At 38.8% G+C, this 21,335-nt stretch overlaps 1 protein-coding gene across 1 annotated transcript; it reads left to right on the top strand.

Annotated features, from left to right (window-relative positions):
* Positions 1-2,119: 2,119 nt before the first annotated feature.
* LOC115736140 (pathogenesis-related protein PR-1-like) lies at positions 2,120-3,321 on the top strand. Its single transcript, XM_030667663.2, has 2 exons — positions 2,120-2,394; positions 2,753-3,321. Exons 1-2 carry the CDS (start codon positions 2,120-2,122, stop codon positions 3,087-3,089), a joined length of 612 nt encoding a protein of 203 aa, XP_030523523.1. The 3' UTR covers positions 3,090-3,321.
* Positions 3,322-21,335: the final 18,014 nt, after the last annotated feature.

Below are 21,335 nucleotides of genomic sequence, written 5' to 3'. Positions count from 1 at the left end.
ACAGCATGATGTAGTTGACGCTAGGCTACATGAACCATCAGTGACACCATAAGATCCGTATGGCACATTGACAGATAAGTGGAGTAGATAAGTCTACAATTCAAATTGTCCAAAGGATAAGAAGAGCAATTACCAAAGCCAATCCGGAAATCTAGGGATAGAGTGTACCAAAATAGCCTTCACCAAAGGTTACAACTTGTACTTGGCTATATAATCGGAGACCAACTCCTTGTAAAGGACCCGAACAGTCAACAACACTTATCAATTTTACTCTACAATTTATCATGTTTATTTTATTACTATCGCATTTCTCATTATCGTCCAATTTCATTTCCGTTCATTTATTTACTTTTTGTTCAAAATCGCCACAAGAACCCAATTAATTATCAAATCCAAGCCTGATATGACATCGAAATTATGTAGTTGCGAAGGTTATTAGAAGATATGGAAGTCCATTAAACTGGTGGAACAGATTAATGCGACAATAGGAGTGCTATTCCATTAAAGCATAAATAATGTCTTTGATAAGCTCACCAATCATATTAAAACAGCCCATTAGTCCATATGAGATCACATGCTTCGTTGCATTGTCCGTCTTGTCTCCACTCATCGGCTGATAAGATACTGAGGTCTTCACTAAGGTACATCTACTTGGGCATTCTTTTTTTCGAACTCCAATTGACTTCTATGACACTTTGAATTTGAACGGTTTGTTAGAGATAATTGGTTGATAATTTAATTTTGTATATCTTTTAGGATTGTATATTAACTTTCTTGATTGATTCTAATTGATTGTGATTGAAATTATATTATATTGTAATCGTAAAAATAATCTTGTAAAGTTTATAAATACTTTTTTGTACTCTTGATTTCGAAACATACAAAAATTACAATTTTCTTTTCTGCATGTTCTTATCTCACTCAAAGTCACCATGTAGCTATTCGGGCACCTCCGGGGAGTTCCACCTTTTTTGTATGGAGTTGACTGTAATAAAGGTGGCATCATTGCCACCTAGTTGGCTAATTTTTGTGGCATCCACAATTGTTCGTATTCTGGCCACCAACAGGGCGAGCACATGTGAACTTATGAATACATAAATTCATACTCTTTGATTGGGTTTGCCTCAGGAGAATTTGCTCATGTTTTGGTGCATCGAATCTTCTTATCAACATAATAAATCCAGACATGACATTCTAGGGACATGTGAACATCCGTGGAGTTCTAGAATGGCCTACCATGGACAATCTTTGTCCTATAATGCGAACAGGACAAGAGTTCACGGGTGTTCAGTTCGGCAACAGAAAACCACCCTGCTTTGGTTTCACGAGAAGCCCTCCAATCATTTCGTTTATGGTCCCAAATCTCAGGCCAGAGAAACGCCTGACGCGCGTGCTTGAAACTTGCCAATTTACTTGGCCCAGATTCATCCAACTTGTCTTTATTCCACTGCTGCATGTTCCACGCTCCATTCAGTCAGGTGAACCAGATTCTTTGCTTTGTAAAAGATTTTATGTCCACGTACCATCTTCAGGTCGATGTCTACCATTCTAAAAATCATTGCATTTCGAATCTTGATCACAAAGGAGATGTAACACACATTTGTGTATTCATATCGTGTCTATGTCGCGGTATATTATCCCATAAGGCCTTAACAATAACATGTTTTATGTTGTCATGGTACCGTGAAAATTGGTGATGGGGATTCAAGGAAATACATTAGATACGACTTAGCCATGAGGGTTACCATACGCTTCAAGGAACAATCGTTCGTGCGTATGAGGTGCCATAGTATAGGGTACATGTTCGATTTCCTCAACTTCAAATGCGAACAATCCCATGTTCGACCATCCATTAAGGTTGGAAGGTTTGGGCTGGCTCGCTCGTCTTATTTGATTGGTGGGGTCAGTGAAATATTTCATAGTAAAAGATCCAAAACCATTATGTTCCAATGATAAGTATCATTGTTGTGGAATATTTGTAACAAGGGGTTTTGGAAATTATAGAGCAATAATTGATATTAAGGTCATGTCCCCAAGACCCCTTGTTAGAATCCATATAAAGCCAGAAGCGTGGAGCTCTGCAACACCCACGGTCGCTCCCACCCCCAAAGAACGAACCATGGGCAGCCCCCGCTCACTCTTTCTATTCCTTGTACTCCTCGCGAACAGCAGCAGCAGCAGCAGAATCTCTGCTGCCTCGGCCGCTCCCTATCTCTCTCCGCAGCTCCAAGCCAAACTGCTCTCTTCAAAGCCGGACAACGAGACGGTGTACAGGGTCTCCAAGCAGCTCTGCTGGAACTGTATCGGCGAGTCCCTCCAGTTCTTGTTCGCTCACAACCTCGTCCGAGCCTCCAAGTGGGAGCTCCCGCTGATGTGGGACTTCGAGCTCGAGAGGTACGTTAATGACGACGTCGTTCTATTCCTATAAAGACTGTGGCGTCTCGCATCTCTCATCAAGACGAGAGAAAGAATGTGAACGAAACCTTCATTGATGAGTAAATTAAGATCGGGCTTCAAATGGCCATCACTTGAATACTTTACCCCTGTTGAAAGCTTGACTGACGTTTCTCTTGGTCCGTTCATTCCTTAGTCACTTGATTCTCGGCGCCATTCTTAACTGAATAGATATGGTACTTTATAAATTTAATGTAGAAACTTTAGAGAAGATACTAGAATTTCTAATAGGAAACAAGTAAGGGAAATCTCATTTATAAATGGTTCAAGCTACTAATATGACTTGGTAGTAAGAAAGGTACGCGAGGTGGTGGGCCGGCCAGAGGAAGTCGGACTGCAAAGCGGAGCATTCGTTCCCGGAAGACGGGTTCAAGCTAGGAGAGAACATATTCTGGGGGAGCGGGTCATCGTGGACGCCGAGCGACGCGGTGGGCGTGTGGGCCGAGGAGGAGAAGTACTACACGTACGCGACCAACACGTGCGAGGAAGGCCAGGTGTGCGGCCACTACACGCAGATCGTCTGGAAGACGACGAGGCGGATGGGGTGCGCCCGCGTGATCTGTGACGATGGGGACGTATTCATGACTTGCAACTATGACCCGGTGGGGAACTACGTCGGGGAACGACCATATTGAACGTCTCAGGTTCTGCAGTGCTTAGCAGCGGTCGAAGATCCTCTACCCCGCACGATGCTCTCAATTAATGTCACAATGTCAATAACTTCTTAGTTGTTGATGCATGTAATTAAATATGTTACTGATTATCTCATGTACCACAGGTTAGTCGTGGGATAGATAGTAATTGTACTATACCAATATGTGATAAAGCTATATGGATTTGGCTGAGACTTACATATGATTGCTCTTAGCTTAGACAAAAATGACATTTATGATTTACGTATGTTTTACTTTAACATAGCATATTCGGACCTTCAACTTGGCAACCACCCCATTCGTATATGTCGGGTAAAGAATATCGAATCACTGTCTATGAGAAAAATTACCGACATAATTTTTTCTTGAAGCAAGCGCTCTCGAGATGTTGGCATTCAAGCCAATTGTCATTATAATCTCAGGTAATTACTATCGTAATAAAAGTCAAACGTACATGTTACACCCCCATAAAACAAGCCTTGCAAAACCAATGTGGAATTGACTTTATTAATCAAGGTGGAGGTTCAATATGTTAAGAACATCTGAAAATGTATAAAATGTTAAGAAAGACATTAGGTTCATAAAATGAGCCATGAAGAAGGGGGGATTCCGGCATGGGGAGGACTGCGAAGGCGAGCACGACAGAGGGGGTTGCTCCCACGCCGAGCATGACATGCTACCAGAGGTTGAGGCGGAGGCTGGAGAAGACATAGTCGGAGATGTAGTCGGAGAGAATGTCACTGTTGATGAATACCTGAACGACCGAAATTACATTGATTCATACTGGTAAGGCTCCTCGCCAACAACCGGCCCTCGAAACGCTGAAACTGGACTTCGAACGGGAAAACAATCAAATTCAAATCACACGGGCCATGCCATATTTAACATTGGCCTCAGCCTAACAAAAGAGACCTCATTCGAATAAAAAGCTTCCATAAGAGGAGTCACCCATGAAGAGTCCCAAGCCCGGCCTCTCTCTGGATTTCTCTTTCTTCCTTTCGGGTATGTTTTGAAACAAACTCGCGCTCTTTACGCTCGTGATTCGCTCCACTTAGAGAGGGGGATGAGATAACACGCGAACGCTCCTGGAAAGACGGCGGATATCTTAGCATAACAATGATTTGGTGTTACTGTTAAGCGTCTCCCATTTCCTTTAAAATTTTGAGATGAGAGTGCTATTTAGCCCCTGAATGTCCCGCCTGCCGCTTGTGCCCCGAGCTAGACGACCACTAGCGACTACCACCGCTCTTTGTCAAGCCTCGTTGGTAGCGCCGGCCTTGCTCAGTTGATGCTGCTGCTCGCTGTCCTGAAGATCCAGCAACCTGACGCTTCCCACCTACCGTGTCCTGATCCGTCGTGGCGAGCCCTTGCATTTGTTCTGAGCTCCCCGCATGCCTCGCCAGTCCTCGCTGCAGTCCTCTACTCTTGCCACACTTGAACTTTTCCTTCACAGGTTTTCCGGCGCCCTGAACCACCCCAAGCAGTCACCGGCAGCTCGTGAAAGTCCAACCGTGGCTCCTCTTTGAGCCATCGAACACGTCAAGGTTACTCCTTTGCTCGCGCAGTTGTTCAGGTATATCCTCTTTCAAGAATCCGCAGCACCGGTACGCATTTCTTTCTTGTTTCCTTAACATTCGATGCATATGAAGTTGACCTTTGCATGATCAATACTGTTATTCTATTGCTGTAATACAATTAAGCGGCAGAAATGCTCAACTGCTAGCTACCATGTGGAAGTCAGGGGTGTCCGGTTCATTACTTCTGGTGCTTTCATTTACCAGTCGACAAATAAGATGGGAATTACTCGTCATTTAAATGTACAAGTGAAAGTGAGATGATAGGTGTTTATCAAGTTTTCGGCCATCTTAAGTCGTGTCATGTCCTCGTCCTAGTTTCGGACGAACATCTCCGGTTCCGGCCACGGCAAAGCTCTCTATATCATTTTTAATTCTCTTGGTTTTAAGAATGGTAAAAAAGTGTAATATGGTACGGAAGGCATCTCCTCGTAAGCTGGTTATGCATACGAGAAATTTTTTTTTTCTAGCTGAGACATCGCTATATCTATACTTCAAACCCACAAAATTCAAATTTTGACAGATGAAGGATCGAAAGTCGGTCAACTATAGTAGTCTAGTTTGACTTTGGCTTTGCAAGGTGCAATTAGATAATGCTCAATTGATCCGACGCCCTCTAATTCGCATAAAAGGAAGATATTTTCGTCATTCTTGAAGGAAGTATTCGGCTTAAGTACATCACAAGTGCCATAAGTTGTGTACGGCGCTCACTTTAGTGCCAAAACTTCCAAATCGATCACTTTAGTGCTAAGTTTTTGTAACTTCGATCACTTAAGTGCCAACTTCTTTTAAAAACGATCACTTTAGTGCCGGAGCTAACGTGGCTTGCTGAAAATTCGATACGTGCTATTTTTTATTAATATTTGAGATGACGTGGCTCGGTGAATTTGACACTAAAATGATCGTTTTTTAAAAACATTGGCACTTAAGTGATCGAAGTTACAAAAACTTAGCACCAAAGTGATCGTTTTGAAAGTTTTGGCACCCAAGTGATTGAAGTTACAAAAACTTAGCACTAAAGTGATCGATTTGAAAGTTTTGGCACTAAAGTGGGCGTCGTACACAACTTGTGGCACTTGGAGTGTACTTAAGCCGAAGTATTCTCTCTCATCTAACCAACCGATGATTTCAATATAAGCGCACCAAAAAAATTTCCCTCTTGAATCAGACTCCAGAATTGTCACAACGGAGGAATTAGTGTCGGCTATGCTTTCTGCTTGGGGGACGATGATTGGTTCCTGTCACAACTCCTCTAGTCCCACATTGTCTAGGAGGAGGTCTTGGAAAGCTTTTATAAGGCTTGGGTGCCCTTAGACTTGCAAGACGCGTTTTCCGGGCGTTGTATGGGCAACACTCGGAGGAACAAAACCGTGAGGACTGTGTGTCCAAAGCGGACAATATCTTGCAGAGTGGCGCAGCGGAAGCGCGTGGGGGCCAAGGCCGTTACAGTTCCTCCTCGCGATTGATTGATTGATCGCTAGCTCGCTCTCTTTGTGTATGCTTTGTTTTATGACGTTCAGGTGCCAAGAAGGAGGAACGAAGATAAAGAAGGTTCTGGAATATGGTTCGAGAGGGAAAATTTTCTGGTGCGCTTATAAGGGAATCGCTGGTTAGTTAGATGAGAGAGAATACTTCTTTCAAGGACAACGAAAATATCTCCATTGCGTGCGAAATGGAAGGCATCGGGTAGAGTTCGACCAGATCAATTGAGCGTTATCTAATTAGATCTTGCAAAGCAAAAGTCAAACTAGACTTGATTCACAGCCAATACCATGTTTTATATTGGCCTCAGCCCTTGTGTTTTTGGCATCATAGTGTGGAAAAACACTCACACGATGCTCGCAATCGCCATGAGCAAGAAGAAGGGCTCGTCAATGGTGATCTCCTTATGCAGCGATAAGAAAGTCAATAATATCAATTATAACACTCCACTCATCACTCAAGTCAGGGCGACACTAGTTGCATATCCCTATGCGCTCAGTCTTAGCGGGAAGATCTTCTAGCAGGACACCCACATGATCAGGCCCATCAAGAATGCCACGTAGGAGAACACCGAGGCGATGCACATGGGTACCGCTCACATGAGTTTCGTGTGACTATGGTCGATGACGGTGAGGCACATTTTGAGAGAGACGATCAAGAAGATAGTCCCGTGGATGCTCCTTTGCAGCAACAGTCGCATGCCGGCTCGATCGAGGAAGAAGATTTACTAAGCCGACGACAATGGTTGTGAGAAGATTTTTGCCAGAGGAGGTGATGCTGGTTTTCTCGCAAATGCGAGGGCTGTAAAGGACGAAGATGTTAGTGCCAGATGGTTTTTAGAAGAATTAGATCCCATCGGCACAGATGATCATGTGGCGGACGGACGGGATCAGTGGAGGAAGAGATTTCACCACCAACACTCCTTGGTGCTTTGTTTGGTGACAACAACAACGGCCTCATTGCACTCAATAGGGATTTTAATAATGGGACATTTTCGTAAACTCTTTAAAGATGAATTAAGGAGTTTGCAGAGATGATCCACTATCAAAATTCTTGACGAGTGCAATGACGAAGTTGTCAATGTCACCAAGTGGAGCATCAGAGACGGCTATGGCGGGATCTCATCCTTCACCTGACCCCGTTCATCCAGCACATACTCATCTACATTGTTAGAATCCACTTCTTCCAATAGGGCTTTGGCATCAATGCCATCACTTCCTACGACCCTTGCATTTTCAAGAAGGCCGATATCACCATGTCCAACAAAGAGCTCGTCGCGACCATTACAGTAGTTTTCAAGAAAAATAATGCTCATCCTCGTTATCAACTTCCTCGACACGGGGGCGCCATTGCTGCTAAATAGAGTTGACGGGGATGACTTTCTTACTCGCCTCCTTGGAAATGTGCCTCACCATCATCAGCATAGCCACATGAAACTTATGTGGGCGGTGACCATGTGCATCGCCTTGGTGTTGTCCAATGTAGCCTTCGTCTCCATCAAGAAGGGGCCGATTACGTGGTTGTATAGATCGGCGATCTTCCCGCAAAGGCTGCACGTGCAAGGTTGCGTAATTGGCATTGCAGAGTACCAAGTTGTCAGTGGCATATTATTGATGATGTTCTTATCGCTGTACAATGGCATCACCATCAATGGGACCTTCTTTCTTGTTCACGGTGATCACGAGTGTCGAGTGGGAGTTTTTTATATGATTATGCCGGAGACACAGGAGCGGACGCCTGTGGTGATGGGACTATTTTACGATAAATACACCATGTGCAGGTCTACGATGAGGGAGATGGAGATGCAAAGGAGCAATGGAGTTGACAGGAACATGATGTAGAAAACATTCATAACATAAAAAAAAAAAAAAAAAAAAAAGCAAAGGAAGGTATAGAATTGTGAGTGGAAACTGAACAAAGAAGTTTTCAAGTTTCCTTGCAGAAATGTGTGGTTTGAAATGCGCGGTAATTGTTATAGTTAATTTCCCCCATTACTTCATCATTTATCATATTGAATATGCTGCATCCAAGAGGATTACTATAATCTTCAACTCATAACACTCCTCAATAACCCAGGTCAGCCTTCAAGGAACGTGTTCATTATTATTCACAGAAAATTTTACTTTTGTTACCATTGCTATGATTTTACACCTTTTCTAAAAAAAAATCAGCAAAACTGCAATAGAAAGTTGATACCGTACATTCATGAGTCCTTGTCGATATTTTAAATCAGTTTATATCGCCTTTTGACGTCGGTGCAATTTTGAAATCGGGTAGAGATGGTTTTACCATTTGACATTTTATGTGGAATTTACGCCAGTGCAATTTCGACATAAAATATCGTTATTGTAAAGAGGATTGGGTAACATATTCCTCTTGTAGAGATTTTCCTTTCTAGGGAAAGCGTTATTCCACAAAATCCACATAAAATATAAGATTTTGGATTAGGTTTGTAGTCACCAAATCGCGCTCCACAGTGGCTTGGGGGGCTGATGTGATGAGGAAGTTGGGTTTGTAGTCACCAAATCTCCTTGAATTAAGTCAATTAAAAGGTTTATGATTGAATTGATAAAATTGCAATAGGTTTCGAAGCTTTTTGATTAATTCTTTCGATTTCTTGTACTAAATTCTCTTCAGATATCACTGATAACTTCTGTTTATCCCATTGCTTGGACTCTTGATTGATTAACTCAGCTACAAATTGAGGTTCGCCTTGATTTGTTGGTCCACCGATATGTCCTGTGGGCAGCCACCTGTCCTCTCTAACTTTGATTTTTGTTCACATCTCGCATCAGATGAGAGAAGCATTCTGAACGTCACATTATTGATAAGTGAAGATCGGGCTTGAAATGGCCATCACTTGAATACTTTACCCCTTTTGAAAGCTTGGCTGATACTTCTCTTGCTCTATTCAATCCTTAGTCACTTGATTCTCGGTGTAATTTTTAACCAAATATATGCTATGCTTTATGAATTCCATGTAGATTTCCTAATCTCACCCCGAGTTAGATACTGGCAACCTACATCAAACAGGCATTTAAAGTTTGTTACGTCCCTTGATAATTCAATTTTTTGAACTGAACTCGGTATCCCTCACCGGGATCTTTTACATTCATACGTACATAATTTTATTTTTTGAACTGTACTATTAAGTTTATGAACTACATAGAGCATGGAAAGCCGCTAGCCTGACACTGTCATTATTTCTGACCCAACGATTTTTCAATTAATAAGTGACTTATGCAAAACATGCGGTGATGATGTGTAAATCTACGGTTAGAAATAACTGACATAATGGTTGGAATGTCATGGAAGCATTTCCCAAAACTAGGATGGCAGTCCAAATCGAAAATTGTCACTTGGCGACGTGGGTAACTAAATTTGAGTGGAGCGCATAGTCTGCACACATACATGTCCATTTCTTAATCTGTAGAGATAAAGACTAGAATTTCTAATAGGAAACAAGTAAGGGAAATCTCATTTAGAAGTAGTTCAAGCCACTATGATATAGTTCCCACTTGAACCCGGCAACTAATGTGACTTGCTAGTGGGAAAGGTATGCTCGGTGGACCGCGGTGAGCAGGCCAAAGGAAGTCAAGACTGCAAAGTGGAGCATTCGTTCCCGGAAGGCGGCTTCAAGCTGGGAGAGAACATATACGGGGGGAGCGGGTCATCGTGGACGGTGAGCGACGTAGTTGGCGCATGGGCTGCGGCGGAGAAATACTACACGTACTCGACCAACACGTGCGAGGAAGGCCGGGTGTGCGGCCACAACAAGCAGATCGTTTGGAAGACGACGAGGCGAATCGTGTGTGCCCGTGTGATCTGCGACAAGGGGGACGGGTTCACGACTTGCTACTGCGACCCCGTGCGGAACTACGTCGGGCAACGGTCATATTGAAGGTCTCTGATTCTTTAGTGCTTGTCAGCGGTCGAAGATCCTCAACTTCCACAACGCTCTCACAAATGCCACGATGTCAATCACTTCGTAATCGTTGATGCGTGTGATTCAATATGTTATCTGATATAACATACGTTAGTCGTGGCTGAGAGTTGCATATGATTGCTCTTAACATCGACAAAAATGACATTTATGATTTTTATATTTTTTAACATAACATATTCGAACCTTCAACTTTGGCAACCGCCCCATTCATATATATATATATATATATATATATTGATAAATGAGAAATATTATCAACATATTTTGCACTTTGTGAAAGCGCTCCCATGATGAATTGATGATGATTTACAAGCCAATTGTCATTATAATTTCAAATAACTACTTATGGAAATAAAATTACATTATAATATATAAATGATACATCGCATAAAGCAAGCCTTTGTATTTCGTTTTCGGTTTCACTACAGGAATAAAATGTTTTCCCTTTGCTTCTACGGTCAATTTTTTTCGTTGTTCCAAATAAATCCTGCTTTTCCAAATCCTATTTCATTTTTTTTTCATTTTTGAGATGTATTTAATTTAATACGGAATTAGGCAGAGTCCATTTTCATGGGATTAAACTTAATGAGAATATGAATTACTTAAGAAGCTCCTAAAAAATATAAGAAGTTGGCTTTATATGTTAATTAGTTATATGACCCATACATATAATGTTAACAGCAATGTTGGATGTGATGAGATCTTACCCAATTATGTGGCCTATTAGGTCTATTATTTAATTAAATATATAATGGGTAATATATTTACGACTTCCATTGGGCTTCTAGAACCATTATCTTAAACCTTGATGGAAGGTTAAAATTTGGCAGATCTAGGGTTAATTCTATCACTCCCTCGGGAAAAGTACACTGGAAGTACCATAATTTGTGTACGGCGTTCACTTAAATGCCATAACTTTCAAAACGTTTACTTAAGTGCTATAACTTTAAAAAAAATCGTTCACTTGAGTATTATAGTAACTTTTCCGGCGTGCCATGTCATCTTTCCGGCATGCCACGTTAGCTTTCCGGCATGCCACGTTAGCTTTCCGGCTGCCACGTCAACTTTTCTGGCGTCCACATTAACATGGCACTCAAGTGAACGATTTTTGAAAGTTATGGCACTTAAGTGAACGTTTTGAAAGTTATGGCACTCAAGTGAATGCCGTACACAAATTATGCCACTTCTAGTGTACTTTTCCCCACTTCCTATATATAAAGTCTCTTTTGTGGAGGACGGCTATTGCATTCTTACACTTCCACTTTCTTCCACAAAAATCATTTAGAGAAAAAATACGCACTCCATCATAATTGTTACAGAGGAGAGTGGTGAATATCCATACCCAAGACATCTTCTCTCTCATCGAATCTACAATGGCTTCTTTTGATTCGGGTATGATTATTTATCAATTTATGTTCATATAATTGAAAGATCCAATAAACTAACATGTGGTATCAGAGTGTGGTTTATTCAACGTATGAACATAGTTATAATGTTTATTATGATCTTTCATCTCCTTCTATGATTGATTAATGGTTTTATGTTGATGATGGAATACATATATGATGATAATCGATTTTTCAAATATCATATGAAATCAAATGTTAGAGTCGATTTGTATTTTGTCCGAAATCATTGAATTTTGTTGTTCCTTTTTCTTTTATTAGCACACACGTATTTGGAAAGCAAGTATTGTCGATGGTGTAAATCTGTTGACATCGTATGTGATTGTTCTCTCCGCACTTGCTTTTATCCTTCTGTCAATTGGGTTATGTTAAAATTGTCAAATACAACTCTATGATCTCGAAGAATTTTTACCTTTTATTGCGGTTCTAAACTATTTGAGCAAGAATCGGCCCAACAGAAGATTAATGTTTTAAATAGATTTCAATTTTGATAAAACCAACTTATGTTTTGCTCCTGATTAAATTTGTAATAGCCCCAATAGAAAGTTAAGATATTTAATTTTAAGTAGAATGATAATCCGATAAGCAAAAAATTACAAATTATGATTCGAATTAATTTTTCCCAACGGTGATCTAATTTGATTTATTCTTGCTTTATGAAATTTGCTGGTAAATTATGAAAGAATCCATTTAAAGTATTTATAGTCTGCCCAACGGAAGACTATAGATAATTCTTGGATTTCTTTTGATAAGGTTTTGTGTATTTTACCTTATATGTAAGTGAACTGCTTATTTTTCAGTTTATTGAGATGATGAAATCATTTATTTTACTGATGTAGCATACAATCGTGCTACTATTACGTGCTATCTTTCCTCTATTGAGCAATTGAGTGGTATAAATTTTAGGAAATGGAAAGAGCAAATTCTTGGAGTCGTGGATTTGGATTATGTATTATAGGTTGACGCTCTCGCTGAATTCACGGATGAAAGCTCAACCGAGCAAAAATCTGCTCATAAAAAGTGGGAGTGATTCAATCACATATCTCTAATGATTATGAAAGGCTCCATAACGACCACTAGTTGGGGAACCATTCCTTACCTGAATCATACTGAGGAATACCTTGTTCACATTGAGAAGCAATATAAGGGCACATCCAAAGCACATGCTACTGCCCTTATTAGAAAAATGATTACCCTCAAGTATAATAGAATCAATGGTGCTCTTGAGAACATTATGCAGATGAATGATATGGCTACTCAACTTAAGTCCTTGGATATGGAAATCTCTAAAGGTTTCCTCGTTCACTTAATTATAACATCTCTTCCTTCATAATTTGGTCCTTTTAAGATCAACTATAATATGCAAAAGGAGAAATGGAAGATGAACCAGCTGATTTCTATGTGTATCTAAGAAGAAGAGAGGCTGAAATCTGAATAACCTAACAGTGCTCATGTAATTTCCGTTGGTTCAAACAAAGGAAAATGAAAGATGCACAACAACGGTCGCAATTATGGAAACAAGGGTATTCATGACCCTCTAATTAACAAGACAAGTCCTTCAGCTTCAAAAGGATCAAGTGGCGCTAAGTGTCATTTCTGTATAACTAAAGGACATGTGAGGAAAAAATGCTCAAAATTCCAGTATTAGTTGCAAAGAAAGGTAATACTTTATTTAGTCATATTTGTTATGAGTCCTATATTGTTGATGCTCCTTTAAATACATAATGAATTGATACTGGTGCAACTTTATACATAAATAATTCATTTAAAACATTCTTTCAAAGAAGAAACTAAATAAAGTAGATCATACATTATTGTGGAAAAAAGAGAAAAGGTTCTAGTTGAAGCGTTTGGCACTCTCCATTTGGTGTTGGAGAGTGGTTTCAATTTGGATTTAGATGATACTATTTATGTTCCCATTATTATTGAAAACTTAATTTCTGTTTCAAAACTCGACGTTAATGGTTATTCGTTTTTGCTCCATTTCTCGTTATGATGAGGCTTTTGGTTATGGTCTATTAGAGGGAAACATTTACAAATTGTGTTTACATTTTATGTTTGCCAAATCATTAGTTTTAATGAATGTGAATGATGAAGTTGCTAAAACTAGTAAGAAATGAAAATCAGAGAATGAAAATTCCTCAAAATTATGGCATGAACGTCTAGGCCATAAATCACAAGGCAAAATGAAATGCCTTATTAAGGATGGAATTCAACATTCTCTAGATTTCTCTGATTTTGACACATGTATTAAATGTATTAAAGAAAAATTTCCAAATGGCAATAAACATGGTGCCACAAAGAGTGAGAGACTTATACAAATTATCCACACCGACACTTGTGGACCTTTTTCTACTCTAGCTATTAGTGGTCATAAGTATGTTATCACCTTCATTGATGACTACTCATGTTATGGTTATATCTATCTTATCTATGATAAATTTGAAGCAGTTGACATGTTTAAGATCTACAAGCCAAAGTTGAAAATCAACTCAACGTAAAGTTAAAGTTGTAAGTTCTCACCGTGGAGGAGAATATTATGGAAGGTTCTCCGACGTAGGTCATAATCCTGGTGCTTTTGCTTATTTTTTTTAGAAATGTGGTATAGTTGCTCGGTATATATTGTTGAGTACTCCCTAACAAAATGGTACTGTTGAGCGATGAAATCGTAGTTTAAGGAGTATGGTATGTAGTATGATATGCCATAGCACTCTACCAAAGTCTCTTTGGGCTGAAGCTATTAAAACAGCCGTGCATATCCTTAATTGGCTTCCTAGTAAATTCATGGTTAAAACGCCTTATGAGCTGTTGACACAAAAAAAATCGAGTTTGGGATATCTTCATGTATGGGATTAACCCACAAATGAAGAAACTTGATCAAATGACCATAAGTTGTTATTTCGTTGGTTACCCTAAAAGATCAAAGGGTTTTAGATTTTACTACCCTTCACATATCACTAAATTTGTTGAAACTAGGAATGCGGTGCTTTTAAAAAATGCTGATTATAGTACCCCTAGAATAGTAGCCTTTGAGAAAACCAGAGATCAAGTTTCTACTCCGGTTCATGTTTTGATTCATATTATTCAAGGGTCTAGTGTACCATTACCTTCACCAAAAGGTTTCGGTCCACCGAAAGAGGTACCTAACGGACAACCTTATAATATAGAGGCTATTCTTCCTCCCATTGATGAAAAATCTCTTAGAAAGTTGGGACAAGAAAGGAAATTATTATCTCTGATGATTACATCATCTATCTAGATGAGTCAGACTATGATGTTGGCATAGAAACTGATCCTATATCTTATGATGAAGCCATTACAAGCGATCATTCAACTGGGTGGCTTGAAGTCATGAAAGATGAGTTGAACTCAATGAAAACTAATGGTGTCTAGAACCTCGCAGACTTGCCTAAAGGGGCCAAAGTTGTAGGCTGTAAATGGGTCTACAAAACCTAGCTAGACCTTAAAGTTAATGTCAAAAGCTAGACTAGTCGCAAAAGGTTTCATTCCTAGGAAAGGAGTGGATTATAACAACACATTTTTCCCTATGCCAAAGAAGGACTCTTTCAGAATAGTCATGACTTTAGTAGCTCATTATGATTTGAAGCTACATCAAATAGACATGAAAATAACATATCTTAATGGAGACTTGCAAGAGGATGTCTATATGGCACAACCACAAAGTTTCATGGTTGAGGGCAAGGAGCCCATGAAATGTAAATTAAAAAAGTCCTTATGTGGTTCGAAACAAGCCTCAAGACAATGGTATCTTAAGTTTCATGATGTGATTAGTAATTTCGGCTTTAAAGAAAATGCAGTGGATCAATGTACACACCTTAAGATAAGTTAGAGTAAATTTATCATTCTAGTATTGTATGTAGATGATATATAATTGCTAAAAGTGATAAGGATATGTTGCATGAGACCAAGTGTTTTCTTTTACATAACTTTGAGATGAAAGATCTTGATGAAATATCTTATGTAATAGGCATTAATATTCACAGAGATAGATCTCAAGAGATCTTAGGTTTGCTCTAGAGAGCCCATATTGAAAAGATCCTCAAGAGATTCAACATGCATAATTGCTCTCCTAGTGTTGCCTTTATTGTTAAGAGTGATAGATTTAGCTTATTACAATACCCTAGAAATTAACTGGAGTTTGTACAAATGGAGCATGTTCCCTATGCATCCGCAATATGGAGTCTTATATACGCTCAATTATGTAATTGCCCAAACTTAGTGTATGTTATTGGAATGCTTGGCCGTTACTAAATCAACCTAAGAATAGGTCATTCGAAAGCAGCTGAGAAAGTGATGCTCTACCTAGAAGGTACAAAAGATTTTATACTCACTTACAGATAACATATAGCCTTGAGGTTATTGGTTATTCGATTCCGATTGTCTTTGGGTGTGCATCGATACCAAGAAATCCACATCAGATTACATTTTTATGCTCACTAGAAGACCCATCTCATGGAAGAGTACAAAGTAGTCCACTACTACATCTTCCACTATGGAGGCAGAGTTCGTAGCATATTATGTGGCAAGTTCTCATAGTTTATGGTTGACGAACTTCATTATGGAGCTTGAGGTAGTTGATACTATTACGAGACCACTGAAAATTCTTTGTGACAATCAGGCTGTTGTTTTCTTCTCAAAAAACAAGTCGAGTGGTGCATCCAAACACATTGACATTAAGTATCTTGTTATGAGAGAAAGAGTTCAAAATCAAATTATGTCCATTCAGCATATTAGTACGAAAGCCATGTTAGCGGATCTCATGACGAAAGGCTTATCACCCAATCTCTTTCGAGAACATATTGCTAGCATGAGTTTAGTTGATAGCCTTTAGTTTAGGCCATGATTTTGGACATATTATGTATTTTTATTTATTCGTGAGCATCTCATGTAATTGATTTTGAATATGTGGTTTGTTGCTTTTTGTTATATGTGCACTTTTGAAGTCCTTTGGAACATACAATTATGTATGGACTTCATAAACATATTAATATTGTGAAACATTATTGTTCATGACTACTAAGCTATTAGATATTGTGTTTGATGTTTCTATTGAGATATCAATTGGATACTAGTATCGTGGCATAAGAACATGGATACTAGTATCGTGGCATAAGAACATGGATACTAGCTCCAATACTTCTCTGTATAAATGTCAAACATGACTTAACTTAAGGGATGTTATATATACTTGATTATGTTGTGTTAAGCCTCATGAATCAGATTGACATTTGAATTTGGCCAAGTGGGATAATGTTGGATTTGACGAGATCCTACCCAATTAGGTTGCCTATCGGGTCTATTATTTTATTGAATACATTATGGGCAATATATTTATGACATCCACTGGGTTTCTAGAACTAATGTCTTAAACCTTGATGGACGGTTAAGATTTAGCAGCTCCAAGGTTGGTCCCATCACTCTCTCTATATAAAATCTCTGTTGTGGAGAACGAATATCGTATTCTTACGCTTCCGCTTTCTTCCACAAAGATCATTGAGAGAAAAAAAAATACACACTTCATCATAATTAGTATAGAGGAGAGTTGTGAAGATCCATACCCATAAGAAGACATCTTCTCTATCATTGGATCAAACAACGGCTTCTTTTGATTCGGGTATATTTATGTATCAATTTATGTTCATGTGATTGAAAGATCCAATAAACTAACAAAAAATGCAAAAAATATATTGTCTATTGGACAAATGAAAGGTGAATGAAATTACTAACTTAAATTCTAGTTGAAAATACATTCAAAACAGAAGAGTTTAAACACTATTCAATTGTTTTAAACTTCAACTTTATTTTAATTTCAAATTATGTTGATTCTTGTAGGCGATCAGTTATTTTTTGTTAAAAACTTAGGCATAAGCTCTATTTATTAATTTGATGTATGTAATAATATCGAATCAACTTCATCATTTTACACCTGAGAATCTCATTTAGCTTAAGTAGTGTTTAGGATGACAACACATGCTCTTGAATTAGTCCATTAATGTTGATATCTCATGTAGTCAATATTATAACGGACTAATTCAAAATTAAACTATTCTTGAATTAGTCCATTAATGTAGATATCTCTAGTTAATATTGTAACGGACTAATTTAGGATACCAACACATGCTCTTGAATTGTCCATTAATGTAGATTTCTCATATAGTTAATATTGTAACGGACATATTGTAATGGATTAATTCAAAATTCAAACTATTTTGAATTAGTCCATTCTCATGTAGCATAAATTCTATAAATACATACGCTATCCTAGAGTTAAAGGAGAAGCGAAACTCATACTCACACTTAAAGTGTAATTTTTACATGGTATCAAACGATGAGTAGGATCCTTGAAAACACCTGCAATATTCCATCTTTCTTTTCTATTTTTTTTTTCGACCTCTCATATTCACAATGTCATTTCCCACCTTCACTCCGGTTGTGTAAAACCACCTTAGCCTTAAAATTTCTAGTGATAACTTTCTACTATGGAAAACCCATTTATTTTCATTGCTTCATAGTTAGTCCCTAGTGGGATACCGTGACAGTACCATTATCAAACTCATTCCAACCATCACCCCTACGGACTTCACTACCGCTGCACCAAACTCTGCATATGATAAATGGATTTGGAAAGACAAACTTGTTCTTAGTTAGATGATATCTTCTCTTTCACCGATGTCCTACCCTATGTGGTTGGATTAGATATCGCTGCTGATATCCGGAAGGCTTTACAAACTGCTTTTGGTTCTCTATCGCATATAAGCATACTTCAACTTCATATGCAACTCTAGAAATACATCTAAAGGTAATAAATTTGTCTCAACTTATCTCCGTGAGGTAAAGTACATTTCAGATCAATTAGTTGCTGCTAGTCACCCTCTAGAGAAGGAAGAATTAAATGCCATTGTCTTCCATAATCTTGGTTTTGATTTTTTGACGTTGTTGCTGCCTTGGCTATAAAACCCGATCCGATAACATTTCCCGAACTTCATCGATTGTTCTTCAATCTTGAGCTTCGAATGAAGTTTGCCACAAGGCCTACAGAGGCAAATGTTACCACTTACAACCCTCCATCATCCACCCCTATTATTCAACCACAATTGATTTCCAATTTTCAACCATCTACCACACAAAACTATCAATATGGTGGGTAAAGCCATCGACGCAATTATGGAAACACAGGAAATCAATCTAAAACTAGGAAAGATCGATGTCAAATTTGTCAGAAATATAATCACACGGCTGCAAGATGTTTTTTAGGTATTCGCGGTCTAACAACGGTGCATCTCGGCCTACCGCTAATATGGCTGGGATTCTTCCTACCCCATTGCAGCAAGATTGGTTTCCGGGTATTGCAGCTACTCACCATGTGATGCCTAACATTGCTAATCTGCATATCTCTGCACCACATAATGGTAACGAATTTCTTCGTGTAGGTAATAGAGCAGGTTTAGACATTGTTAATGTCGGTTCTCCCACTCTTAAAAACCCACCAACAAATCTCTTAATTTCTCAAATATCCTTCATGTCGCTACCATTTCACATAATTTGCCTTATGTGCACAATTTTACAAGTGATAACAATTGTTTCTTTGAGTTTCATCGATTTCACTTTTTTGTGAAGGATTTGCTGACCAGAACACCACCGCTCCAAGGTTGGCTTAAGGATGGACTATACCGATTGTCGAGTCTTTATACCTCATCTCCATCCGTTATCACCATCTCATTTGATTCTTTCGCCACTACCACTACCTGGCATGGCCGAATGGGTTATCTCTAACAAAGCAAAGTTCATTTGTTGATTCATTCAAACAATTTGCCATGTTCTATATTTGATTTCAATAAATGTGCTTCTTGTTTATTAGGCAAATCCCATAAAATACCCCTACCCCCAACTCATAGAATTAGTAAAGCACGTCTCGATTTAATTTTTACTGATATACAAGGACCTGCTCCAATTAATATTGTTTCCGGTTATAAGTATTTTGTGTTATTTGTTGATGATTTTTCCAAATAAACCTAGTACTATCCTATCCAAAATCGGTCTATGGTCCCTTCCATTTTTTAAAAATTCAGGACCATGGCTAAGAAATAATTTAAAAAATCCATCAAAGCCGTATGGTCTAATTGGGGTGGGGAATACAAGACCCCGAATAAAATATTTTCAAACAATGAAATTATCCATCATGCAGCATACTCATGAATAGAATGGAGCAGCTGAGTAAAAAATTCGCCATATTGTTAATACCGGCCTTACATTATTGGCCCATACATCTCTTCCCCTTAAATATTGGCCTTATGTTTTTGAAACCACCATTTTCCTTATTAATAGATTACCCACACCACTTTTAAACAACATCTTACATTTTCAAATGCTTTTCCATCAATAGCCGGATTACAAGTTTTTAAAAATATTTGGTTGTGCCGTTTTTCCTTTGTTAAGACCATATAATTCGCATAAATTTTCACTTTGTTCTACTCAATGTGTGTTCTTAGAATATAGTCTAATACATGTTGGCTACCGTTGGTTGGATTACAAAATTGGACGCATGTATATTGCAAGACATGCTCATTTCATTGGAGATATCTTTCCATTCGCCATACTTGGTTCACACTCTTCTCAAACATCCTCACCTTCACATCCTTGGCTGACGAACCGCATGGTTGGTATGTCCTCCCACGCGAACCATAGTGTTAATGGTAATATCCTATCTTTTACCCCTCCTTGTAACACCTCTCCACCTACTTTTGAAGAACCAACATCGACATTATCAAATACTAATACTGCTTCAACATCTAACACGTTGGTTTCTAGTCCGTCTAATGCTGGTACAGGTTCTAATGAAACTCTTTCGGACGTCTCACCACAATAAGCTATTGTGAAACGTCCACAACCAGTTGATCAAGTACCAAGAACTCAACCCATGCGGCTGCGTGAAAATCCAAATCCCAACAGTAAATATCCATTGCCATATGTGAATTTGACTGAAATAAGCTCTAAAGAAGAGCTACGGTGCTTCACCAAAGCTAATAAGCATGAAAAATGGAGAGATGCATGCTCTAAGAATTTAATGCTTTGTTGCGTCATGGAACATGGATTTTGGTTCCATCGAATCCCAAAGCAATTGCCGTGGGCTCCAAACGGGTTTATGAGTCAAGACACGTACGGATGGTTCGATAGACCGATACAAAGCCCGCCTAGTGGCCAAGGGCTACAATCAGCGGGAAGGTATCGATTATACAAAAACATTTAGTCCTGTTGTTAAAGCAACCACCACCCGTATAGTTATTTCATTGGCTGTAAAAAAGAACTGGAAACTTCGATAGTTAGATGTTAGCAATGCATTTCTTAATGGTAAATTGACTAAAGAAGTCTATATGGCCCAACCTCATGGCCTCATCGCCAAAGAAAAGCCAAACCATATATGCAAGCTACAAAAAGCCTTTTACAAATTGAAACAAGTCCCACGGGTTTGGTTCCACCGGTTGAGCATCCTTTTAGGGTCACTGGGATTTGTTGGATCAAAAATCGATACTTCCTTCTTTATACTTCATCGGTCCAATTTCTCTATTTACATGCTCGTCTATGTTGACGACATTGTTATCATAGGATCCAACCCAGCAATTATTCAAGACACTATCAAATGCTTAAACAAGGAGTTATCCATACGGGACTTGGGCGAACTTAATTATTTCTTAGGAATTGAGGTGCTCAAACAACCATCCGGGTTCCTCTTATCACAACAAAAATATGTTACAAATCTCCTCCACGGAACCAGAATGGATGGTGTTAAATCGATTCACAC

The sequence above is a fragment of the Rhodamnia argentea genome, chromosome 4 (assembly GCF_020921035.1).
Source record: "Rhodamnia argentea isolate NSW1041297 chromosome 4, ASM2092103v1, whole genome shotgun sequence".
In the NCBI taxonomy this organism is placed as follows: Eukaryota; Viridiplantae; Streptophyta; class Magnoliopsida; order Myrtales; family Myrtaceae; genus Rhodamnia; species Rhodamnia argentea.
Note: the sequence above shows the minus strand (reverse complement) of the source record. Positions and strands in the feature narration are given on the sequence as shown.

Coding starts and splice junctions, on each gene's coding strand:
- LOC115736140 (XM_030667663.2), top strand. CDS start 2,120: ATGGGCAGCCCCCGCTCACTCTTTCTATTCCTTGTACTCCTCGCGAAC. Junction 2,395..2,752: donor TGGGACTTCGAGCTCGAGAG/GTACGTTAATGA, acceptor GTAGTAAGAAAG/GTACGCGAGGTGGTGGGCCG.